Source organism: Periplaneta americana, chromosome 13 (genome assembly GCF_040183065.1).
Source record: "Periplaneta americana isolate PAMFEO1 chromosome 13, P.americana_PAMFEO1_priV1, whole genome shotgun sequence".
Taxonomy (NCBI): Eukaryota; Metazoa; Arthropoda; class Insecta; order Blattodea; family Blattidae; genus Periplaneta; species Periplaneta americana.
Window position 1 is genome coordinate 124,189,978 of NC_091129.1, and position 12,345 is coordinate 124,202,322.

General features: G+C 37.3%; 1 protein-coding gene across 1 annotated transcript; it reads left to right on the forward strand.

Annotated features, from left to right (window-relative positions):
* On the forward strand, positions 1-10,999 carry LOC138711605 (uncharacterized). The gene is made up of 2 exons (XM_069842745.1): positions 1-261; positions 10,604-10,999. Exons 1-2 carry the CDS (start codon positions 253-255, stop codon positions 10,910-10,912), a joined length of 318 nt encoding a protein of 105 aa, XP_069698846.1. The 5' UTR covers positions 1-252; the 3' UTR covers positions 10,913-10,999.
* The last annotated feature ends 1,346 nt before the right edge of the window (positions 11,000-12,345 follow it).

Below are 12,345 nucleotides of genomic sequence, written 5' to 3' on the forward strand. Positions count from 1 at the left end.
AATTATCTGTGGATTATCCTTGTTTGTGCGACCTGTTTCTCGAAGGCAGAAGATTTTACGATTTCGCCTCGTCACCGCTGTCTCCTGTGGAAATGGAAAGGAGGGTAGCAAAAAAGACGGCAGCGATGCGAGGAGAGCTGCCCTGGTTTCCGGCGCGGCACCACCCGGCAGCGAAAGCGAAATGCGCGCCTATAAAGAGGGCGGCCTCAATCCCATCACCATCGCAACCGCAACAGCTCGCCGCTACACAACATGAAACTGGTAAGTTGCGATTCTGTTAACTTCTGTGGAAACAAGATATTACGAACGCACTTTACAAAGCTGAGTGACATTCCAAAATCTGTCAACTAGGAATTTTTCTTTACTCTCTTTTTACTAGTATATCCATCGCTTTTTCATTCGTACTTACGTATACATTAACAAATTTCGGTCCATACCTGTGGAGTAACGGTCAGCGCGTCTGGCCGCGAAACCAGGTGGCCCGGGTTCGAATCCCGGTCGGGGCAAGTTACCTGGCTGAGGTTTTTTTCCGGGGTTTCCCCTCAATCCAATACGAGCAAATGCTGGGTAACTTTCGGTGTTGGACCCCGGACTCATTTCACTGGCATTATCACTTTCATATCATTCAGACGCTAAATAACCTAGATGTTGATACAGCGTCATAACCCAATTAAAAAAAAAAACAAATTTCGAGAGTAGTGGTAAGCTCTTTCAGCTTGGATTCATTTGAAGTATTTGTTATCATCTAAAATCATGAAACGAGATTCGTGATACGTTCAGTGTGCAGATTGAGTTATCGCAAATTAATTCTCGCAAAATTGGTATTCAGTGTCGAAGATCTTAAGAGACTTCTGAGGTTTAGCCTACTCAAAAAATTTAAGTTATTATACTTAGTAACAATTGGCCTACAAGTTCGTGATAACGATGTAACGTAACACTTGGTTGCACTCCGATCCTTCCATATATTAAGTTCCCTGTTGGCAGCCATTCCAGTATGAAGAGTTCAGTGCGAAGCTTGTGGCAAAAGCCTCTAAAGCACGGCTATGGCCTTGACTCCCAAGCTTGAAGGAGGACAGGGGAAGGAGTATCGATCCGCTACATCTCCGTACGAAGCGAGGCTAGTCTTCAGTCACAATAATACATCGCGCTATATTACTATAGTCCCGTAGCTCTAATTTCCGACAGCCAATTGCGTTGCAGGTCGGCTACATTTAAACGTGTGCGTCTTGTGATTCGCTGAGGAAGACGTTATTTATTTCTTAAGGCTCGATAAATACTTAATATAATCGCCCGCCATTTTGGCTCTTTCGTTGGCGTTCGCAGAAAGCACACGAAGACGTTATTTGCCGTTCAATTATTTGCTGAATTACAGTGCGTTTGATTTATTATCGTAGGAGCTATGATATGATAATGTTTAACGGTATGACAAATAGATTCCTCGTATGGTAGCTCGGCAACGAAAGAACAAAAATGGCGAACGATACTACCTACCTAGACTTTATAGAGCCTTCACTCACTTCCTAAGACGTAAGCAAAGAGGAGGAGTCACACCGGGAATAACAACGTCGCGACTATATACTGTTGTTCTCTGAATGCAGTGCATTGTTGAGTTTAGTTTAATCAAAAGTGCATGCATGTGTGTGCTATATAATTTTGTGTAAAATGGCTCATACTGAGAGAACATTGAGGTCAATATTTGTAGAGTTAAAAGAGAAACCGTTTTCAAGTTGAACGTATGGAACAAAATGTGCTTATAAAGATAGGAGATCGACACCATATTTACATATTAAAACAGCGGATGGGGAAGAGAAAATACAAATGTTCAATTTTCATGGTATAGGAAATATCCTTGGCTAACAGGGTGCTGTGAGACAAATAAGTTATATTGTTATATCTGTATTCTGTTTGGGGGTTAAAGTGAGTTATTATCTTCTTGTGGAGTCAGTGTCACAAATAGTTTTTCTAGAAATCCGATAAACGTCTGCTCTATAAAAAGATACAAGGTAAGATTTTTTTTTTAGCCTACCCAGTATTTACACCTTAGTTTCGCCACTGTTAATATTACTGCCTTAAGAAGACGGGTTTCCTTTACGCCTTACTGTTGCATTTCATATAACTAAACCTACGTCACAATCTAACAATCTATAATAGCAATTCGTATGTAATGCCGAGACTTGTCTCGCTCTTTCGTAACCCTGCAAAGATATCTCTCCTTTACGTATCTAAGCATATAAACATTGAACGGAAACATTTGCCACCGTACAGATAGAAGTCTGTGCTGTAGCGTGGTGGACTCTGCACAAGTAGCAGCATTAAGACGATTGTGACAATTTTCATACAATTAGGATCAAATGTTTATTTACCTCTATATCGTTCTTGTGTGGAAAAATCGGACTAATCATCAACAAGGTATTATAAAAATGCATTACTTCATAGAATTCAAGGCCTGTCTTCATAGTAACCGAAACTAATTTCCATATTAACAGACTGTACCGAACGCACTTGGAGAGTTCGCGCGCTGCAATAAGACGACAAATCACGTTACGTGTTACAGCGGCGTAATACATTTCGCATCAAATGTTTGTTTATCTCAGTATTTTTCTTATCTGGAATTCAGTATAGGAGAAAGCGGCAATATTCTCATTCAATCTTCAAATGTCGCATAATAACGACTATATCTATCCAAAATAAGAACCACACTTGATGTAAACATTGGTCGAAATACTCAGGGCGGAAGGGAAGAAAGAGTTCTTTGTATGACTTGAGGCTTTCCCGGCGTTTGATGTAGAATAACTCTTCTCGGGTTCTCAGCCAGGTGAGTTGGAGATTTGCTTCCAAGCTTTCGATGGCTAGCTCTGCCATCTTCTTCAGGGAATCTCCAACTCACCTGGCTGAGAACCCAAGAAGAGTTATTCTAAAGAGTTCTTTATTTTTCATTTTTTCTTGAGCATACCAATTGTTACTTCGCAATTAGGCCTACAGCAAATACGCGGCGTACCCTTATTCTTTCTTAAAATAATACAGGACTGTCTCATAATATGACCTTGTCCATGAAAATGATCTATATTGGTGACAAGCGAAAGTTAGTTATGATAACGCATAACAAAATATATGGTGACGAATAATATTGTGTTTGCCGAATAAATTAGCAATTGTAAAATATATAAATAGCCGAGATATTTTGTTTAATATGTGTCGTCAATATCTTATTTGGATGTAGCATTCTACAATCGCGAACAGAGGCATATAGGCTACATGCGAAAAATACGTCTGAAATCAACAAACTGCAACATAACAGGTTGGAGTAGGGTTAGTCGAACACGTGCGCAGAGTAAATTTAGCCTGTGTTTAGGGCGACTGTTCACTGTACGTCCTTCCACGTCCACTTAATTCCTGAAGACATAAATTAATTCTGCACTTAGAGAATACAAGTACATATTATATAAATTCTTCCATCAAGAGTCATAATTTTCCGGAAAGTTTGTGATCGAAAAATATTGACAACTTTATCAGTAGCTATAACTAACAAATTTTAACTCTTGTCAACAAAGTCATTTAAATGGACTTATCACCGGAAAATGTAAAATTGAAGTATTGTAATTAATATCTTTGTTGGTTGTAAATACAGAACAAAAGTTGTTTTATATATGAGAAAAATACCCATTGCTTTCATGTAATCCTATAAAAAATATAGGATAACTCGTTGAAGTTCCTGATGTACAATTCTAAATTTTTGCTTGAACGACTTGAACAGACTTGAAAAATTGAAACAATATAACCGTACCTTGGATGATCAAAATTCTAAAGACGAATACGGTATGTAATAAATGTTACATAGAGCATATTATAATGACGTGTATAAATTATTTGTGGTGTGTGGATAATCTTGAGGGCTTCTACCGCGTTCTCTTGATGTTAGTGGCTGACGTTTCGACCGCTGTGTTGTGGTCATCTTCAGAGCAGTTGTTGGATAAGGAAATAGTCTGCCAGCTCGTATATATATAGTAGTCTCGATGGGGGGAGTACTTGCGGTGATAGGTCGTAGGTTCTCCTTCTGGCATCTGATTGGTCCTGATTGGTCTGATTGTGTATATATAATTAATAAACTAAATATATGGTCGTTGTATTTGAAGAAATTTGAATGTTAAACCAGGGAAATAAGCCACCGCCTGCTCGAACGCATCCATGCACCCGATGATTACTTACGCTGCCTGCTCATTCAATGGTCAAACATGTAACATGAAGAGAAAAAAAAATGTCGCTACTCCTAACGGCCAGTGAAATCGTTTGTGAATACCCATAGGTCCTATGCTTTATGTTTGCAGTATGTGATTTAAATATTACTTCTTTAGCGACTCTAAGTAGCTGCTGCTTTTTCCTCTTCGTTAATCCGTTATATTGTTTGATATTGTAAGAACAGTGTGGGACTTCCTTACATTGCTAAGTAAAGGTTTCACGAATTTATTTACAAGAGTTCCTGACACAAGTTTCTGATGATTATTATTCTTAACATACTTCAATACTGGCACAAAAGATAGAACAATCTTTTTTATAGTTTTGAGCAGACATACAGATTAACATAGTACATTTGGTGCTGCCACCTACCATTTCAGCGAATGCACTGTTAGAAATAACTAGGCAGTATAAGCAGCCATCGGATGAGTTAAAGCAGCAATGAAATAAGCATATTCATATATGTTGTTACTGTTTCAATTTGTGGGTACGAATAATCTTTTTTTCCTTACACAGTGGCGAACTCAGTCTACTTCTACGTTCTATCGTTGAGGGGTTGGGGTCAGCCACTCTGTGATATTTAGCGCTTAATTGTTGCAAAAAACAGTAGACTATAATATTACGTAAATTGTTTTATTTTCCCTCCTTCCCACAAAACGTTCAACAATCGTGTCTCCATTCACGAAGTTGAATAATTTTTAAACTAAATTATTATTCATTTCTGTGTTCATAAATCGGTGAAAAAGTCATCTGTTGACAATGATGGAAAATCCCTTACAGTGTGACATTTGCAAACCGAAATGGAAAAGTAGGAGACTTGCTTAAAATGCAGGAAAGTTGGTACATCTGCACATCTAGCACAGATACTTTTTCCACAAAGTCATGTTCCATTTGAGTAGTGGGTATAATCATATTTTGTACTTGCTATAGTCCGTTTGGCCAGTTGATAGATTCTACCCGCGTCAAATTTTTAACCTTAGTCACGTGGCACGGTAATAATAGAAGAACCACACGATGCTTCGAAAATATGAAAACCAGAAGAACTTCTGCAGACGGATTAAGCTGTAAGATTTTTTTACAGAAATTAGAAGTTATTGCAAAGGTGCAGCAGAGTCCATAAACTCGCCAAAATTGTATAGCAACTTTATATTTTTGTGGTAGTTGTTTTTACATTCCAGTAACTTCATATTTACAGGATTATTGGTAACTAGCCGTACCCGTGCGCTCCGCTGCACCCGTTAGAAATAAATATAAAGTAATTACATAATTAAAATAGGACATTTGATCCAGGGAACATTCGTGTTTGATAGAAGGATAAATCGTTTAATATGTTACTTAATTTAAATTGCATCCAAATAATTAAAATGCGATCATTTTGGTCCAGAGACACTCATTTGGTGCAATGACAATTCCTTTAACATGTTTCTTAATTTTTATTACATGCAACCATAGCTTAATGAAGATTGACATCATTTAGATTTTAATGTGTATATTTTATTTTACTTGTTATAGGTTTCCATTGAATTATGGTAATAACTTAATTTTAACCCTTGTTTTCTACGTATTCTGTACATGGCGCTTGGCCCACTATGGTTCTGAACTCTTCAAATAACTTAAATTATATTATATTATATTATATTATATTATATTATATTATATTATATTATATTATATTATATTATATTATATTATATCAGAAGTTACTGTAATAACATTATAGCATTATGTCCATCTAGAGAAACTACACTTTCCAATGGTGAAATAATAATTAATTATACAAATCGGTTAATTTAGCTTCCGGTATTACTTCATACAAACACAGAACCATTCTCTGTAGGCTATCTTTCATAGCTTTCGATTGTTGCTGTCCAAGGCCCCTTATAGACGAAGTCATTTGTTTTTAATTCATTACACGGCCTTAGATGGCAATTATTTTAATTTTAAAACTCATTTATCTCATTAAATATCAGTCCTATCAAAATTTTTCAAGGAATAAAACTTATCGCAAATTATTATTCAAGAAACTTTTGTTATGTAACATTTTTCACAAAAATCAATAATAAGCGAGATATTTCTATTTGTTTAATTCAGGCCCCCTTATAATCCCCCTTTTAAATAATGCATTTTGAATGCCATATAGCCTAAAATCTAAGTTACAACGAACTTAATTTATATTCCAATTTACATCGAAATCCGTTCAGCCATTATCGCGTGAAAAGGTAACAAACATACAGACAGACATACAAACAAAAATTTCAAAAAAGCGATTTTCGGTTTCAGGGTGGTTAATTATATGTGTTAGGACCAATTATTTTTTGGAAAATCGAAAATTACCAGAAAAATTTCGGCTACAGATTTATTATTAGTATAGATATTGACAGTTATAGTGTATATAATTTTATTACAGGATCTTTGGTTTTTTAATTTTAATTGACAAAAACGTTAAAATTAGTACCGCATTCGTTGAAATGGTCGTCTACAAACAAGTGAAGCCAAACCATGACCATGGCTCTGCATGACCCCATTCAATACATTGGAACCACGGCACGCTTTGAAGTTAAAGTTATTCTTACGTTAGATTTGTTGACAGAAGAACATACGAAGGCCATAAACATCTTAGACATTGGTGCGGACTACGGATTGGAATGTAACAAGTTTCAGCACAATGACGCCATGTTTGTGAATTTGCTGAAGTCTTGTTAACCTAAACAAGGAAGTAGATGTGGAAAAGATGATCTTAAGTTACTTAAACATAAGTTTCTTGGCATACATCTTGCTATTTTTACGCTTGTTAAGGATGAAATAGTTAATACTGTTTTACGACTTTATTGAAAACGAACTCTAAAAGGAGTCGTTACTAATAATAATCGGAAGTTGTATTGGCGGTCTTGAAGCGAGAAGAGAAGGTTGTACGAACTACGTAGTTGTAGTTATAAAATAAGATTATGTATGACACATGAAAGAGCAACCTCTTACATCAGTCTATCGAACGTTTTTTTAGACCAGTCTTCTATGGCGCACCTTGGGTAATTGCTCTGTCGGTAAATTGGTCTACACAACTGGCTTCATATGGGTGAATGACGAAAAGTGAAGTACTCGCCATTAGTAAAGACAAAAAAAAAACGTTTTTGCGCCTGTGTGATTACATGACCGCGGATCTTTAGGGCATCTTTACGTTTCAGTTTTCAGAGACAAGTTATTGTCACCGAATTTGTGTCAGACGTCATAATGTCCCGAAATTTATCGTGTTATTCATTATTGTTTTGAACAGGAGAACTATCATTAGGACTACTGATTGTTCTTAATTTTTTATTATTTTATTATAATAGTATTTGTCGGTATTTGTCCTTTACTCCTTGGCTTAAACGAAAAGCTACATAGAACAACAAAATAGCCACCATATTTTTTTGAGAACCTGATCATAGTACACAGAACAACAAAATAATTGAAGTGCACAGCGCATGGTACGACTGGGAAGCAGAGAACAAATGGTGCGCTCCTGGTAGTCTGGCTGTGAAGCTTAACATTTGAACATTTGAGCGCGATATTGGTGGTTTTGTTGATCAAATTATAAAGATTGTTAAAGATGAATGTTATTATTTGTGTATGTTTATGTTAATTAATTAAGATAATAAGTAAAAGTTTAAACAGAACAAGTATAAATAAAATATTAGTTGTGATGAAATTTTCACTTATTTTCTTAAGTGAATAACATAGGCCCAAACATACAAACCACTCATAAAATAATCATCAGGCTCTCGTCTCAAAAGAAATATGGCGGCTATTTTGTTGTTCTGTGTGGCTTTCTGTTGCCTACGAGAACTCAGCTTCTATATCTAATATGCAGTGCACTTTTTATTATTTTGTTGTTCTGTGTATTGTACGCAGAACATGATCTTTTACAAAACTTATATTAATATCCCATATTATTTCATACTGAATATATTGTATTAGATAATTTCACTGAACTACTCACTAACAGCAATACACGAAAGTGTTCGCTAACTATAAAGTTAATAGCCACTTTTGAAAATTTATTAGTGATAACAGGTAACAATCTAGTCGCCATAAGTTCTGCCTATCGGATTTTAGAATAATTAACTTAAAAAAATAACAAATTTCTAGTTCTAACTAGTTTTACATCCCCTGTGAAAACCAAGCTAATGATAGTAATGATGATGACGATGATGGGTTTTTTTTAATTTTATTGGGTTATTTTACGACGCTGTATCAACATCTAGGTTATTTAGCGTCTGAATGAAATTGAGGTGATAATGCCAGTGAAATGAGTCCTGGGTCCAGCACCGAAAGTTACCCAACATTTGCTCGTATTGGGTTGAGGGAAAACCCCGGAAAAAACCTCAACCAGGTAACTTGCCCCGACCGGGATTCGAACCCAGGCCACCTGGTTTCGCGGCCAGACGCGCTGACCGTTAGTCCACAGGTTTGGACTGATGATGATGATGATGATGATGATGATGATGATGATGATGATGATGATGATGATAAATGCACAAAATTTAAAATGTCGATAATGTAAATTGTAAACAATTTTAATAAGGACACCCTCTTGACAAAATTCTGCGTACAACACTGTAAGAACATGAGATGCGTAGAACGAGGAAAGTGTAAAGGTAAGCGTTCACTACATCGTATCGCACTCCTCGTACGAATCGCACGCAACGGATGTTTTAAGTGCAGTGCGTTCACTGTAACGGCTTCACCTCATCGCTTCATCGGATTCCCCTATCAGCTGTTTAAAACATGACGTCGTATGATATTGATATTACTGAAAGCAGAGGAGTTGAGGTTAGATCTATTAATTACGTCTGTTAGCGAATAAGAATTTGTAATTGTTTCATGAGTCTTAATTGAAGAGGAAGAAACGAAAGAAATATTGGTTACATAATATATTTGCAAGAAACGACTTGATTACTGTAATGGGAACGCTTCAAATTATACAGGGACATCACTTTATTTTTACCAACATTTTTAACATTAACCTGGCTATACTCGGAAACACTGTTGCCCCCTTCCATTACAGGAGTTTGATGTTACTAGTGCAATATGTAAACAAATCATTTTACTAGGTATAGGAGGAGAGAAAAGTAGTGTATCCATTTATGTTGTAGGGAAATACGATATTACGATTTTCAGTTTGATCATCACTTTTACGGAATTTATCAAAATACAGTAGAGTAGTAACATTTTTTTTCAAAAACTCAACTTTTTAGGCGGCTATGTTCGTTATGTAATGTCTACTTTATTTAGCATATTAATTATTGATGTTAACATACAATATAGAGAGTGCATTTAAATTGAGGGGCTCATAAGTAAAGGGGTGTAAGTGCACTTGTTACTTTTGAGAAAATGGGGTTTACATATTTAAGCTTTCGTAAAACCGGTGAAATTTTTATTTAAATTTTAATGTGTGATGCGATTAAAATATCCCTTTGCCACTAAAATTTTAGATACTTTAGCTTACACTGGATGCACTTAACTCATGTTATTACAAATGTCACTAGCATTCCTTTGCTTCTAGCCACCTCAATTAAAAATAAGCTAATCTGAATTTTTAAACAAGTTGCTGAAAATGGTTGCCGTTCATTACAATGCAGGCTTCAATTCAGTACGCATATTATTAAAATCATTTTGAAGCATATTCTCGGAAGTTGAATTTATCGTTTCTTGAATATAATTTTTAGTACAATATTATTAATATAGGTTCTTTCTTCTATAGAAAACGCAATCATATTTATGAAACACACTATACACTGCAGTGTTTACTTCACTGCTTGAAGACTTCGAATGCAACAGCGGCCGTAAGTTTGTGTGTCTGACGGGAGCAAGGACATTAGTGAAGGGGTGAGAGTGAAGTACATTCAGAAATGCAGGTACAATAAAAATGCAAGTAAAAATAAAATGATGTCCCTGTATAATTCTTCGCAATTTTCTACACGCGAAATAAGTTTTCCGTCTGCCATTTTGGCGCGACACTGAACATGGCACAACATAATAGTAACAGTTGACCAATTAAAATTGATTTATTAAAGAAAGCCATGATGCACGCATCGGAAAAGTTGCCCATCCGAGAAACGTGGACGGATTTGCCGAGAGCCGATGCGTCCGATACGATGTAGTGAACGCAGTTACATAACAATTACAGCAAAAATAGTCTTTTTCCAATCCGTGCGATTCGTCCGACGAGTGCGATACGATGTAGTGAACGCTTATATACCTTAAGTTGTGTTGTCGTTGATCGCCTTTGGACGCAAGGGTCAGAGCAAAGAAAGAAAGTTAGATAAACAGTAGAGAGGAAATGTTCATCTTTAGTGATGACGTGTTCATAGGGTGCTAAACGTTGTTGCAGCTCGCTGTCGGACTCGCGTGTGTGGCCGTTCTGGCCGTGGTGCACGCCCGCCCCCGCTTCATCGCCATCCCTCTCGACGACGTGCAGTTCGTCGAGGTGGCGGACTTCGACGCAGCGCCCCTCGTGAGGGTGGCGCGACAGGCGGGCTTCCAGGCGCGTGACAGCGACGTGGACGCGGAGGAGAGCGGCCGCTTCCAACGCGGCGCCCACGGCGGAGACGCCCACGACTACGTCGACTACGGCGCGCACACCGGCCACCACGGCGCCTTCGGCTGGTACGCTGACTTCCCCGTGCACAAGGGACACTAACCATCTGTCTGCCTCTCTGTCTGTTTCGTTCTTACTGTTGCTGTTGTTTTGTACTAGTGTTTAAATATACGTCTTGTTTTGTTTGTACACTATTTGTTATTTGCCTTTTCTCCTCGTAAAATGGTGTAAATTATGAGACTTTCTCCGACGAGTAGGCTACCATTCTTACCATTGCATCCCAGTTTAAAGTATGTAAGCTCGGCCGAGAACGATGAATTTTTAAGAGGCAAGAAAGCCTTAGAATGGCTTCTTTCAGAAGAGTTATCTGGGCAGTTAAAAAGAGAGACACGCGGGGTGGGGGGGGGGGGTAGAGAGGTGCTTCTAGCAGAAGCATGGAAGGAGAGGGGAGGACCGTCTACTAGACGGTAAAATACATTTACTTGCTTAGCGTGATCGAAGAATTCGTTGTACTTACAATTGTGTATTATTATTATTATCATTATTATTATTATTATCATTATTATTATTATTATTATTATGTTACGGTATATTTATTAGGCCTAATATTATACAATGTTCTAATGGAACATGTTCATGAATATCCTCATAAAATCTTTGAAACTTAATTTTTTCACAGCCATCCAATTTTTAACAAATTTAACGTGTGTTTAATTTTGTATAATAAAAATACTTGTCATTATTACCTTACACAATAATTACATTATATAGTCAAGAGTTATTTGTATATGATAGCTAAGACACTTAACATAAGAAAATCCATGGAAACAATATAATGTAATGAAATATGTGTAATTTTATTTTAAAGTTAAATGGGGAGGGTACAAACCCGGTAGTAATCCTCCCTTGCGTACGCCCCTCTGAAAGACCTATAGCTCCTCTACTTGAAAGACTTTATGTATCGCTTAACATCAGTAGTTCACGGTCAGATACGAATTGTAATAGTTGGAGTAGTAGTAGTAGTAGTAGTAGTAGTAGTAGTAGTAGTAGTAGTAGTAGTAGTAGTAGTAGTAGTAGTAGTAGTAGTCTCCTGCGGTGGCTGAGTGGTCAGAGCTTCAGCCTGTCACGCAGGCGATCCGGGTTCGATTTCCGGTTAGGCCTGGGATTTTTCAATGAAAATCCATAGTGACACTTATGGTGGACAAGGTAGCAATTGTAGCTTTTCTTGGGTTCTCCCGTTTGCCCAGATTAGTCATCTACATTATTCTGTCAACATTTATTCATTTTGTCATCATTCCATAGCATTTCCCCAACGCACTGAGGAGGCTGGTCTAGAGACGATGAGGGTTGCCTGCTCGAAACCTGGGTACACAGCGAACTTTAGTGTGGTCAGCCGGTGTGGGTTTGGGACTGCGTCCAGCTTGAGGATTAGCGCAATAGATCGTAACAGGTCGCAGTACTGGGTCTTAGTGCCCCCTCCCGAAAATTTAATTGTAGTAGTAGTAGTAGTAGTAGTAGTAGTAACAATAGCGGTA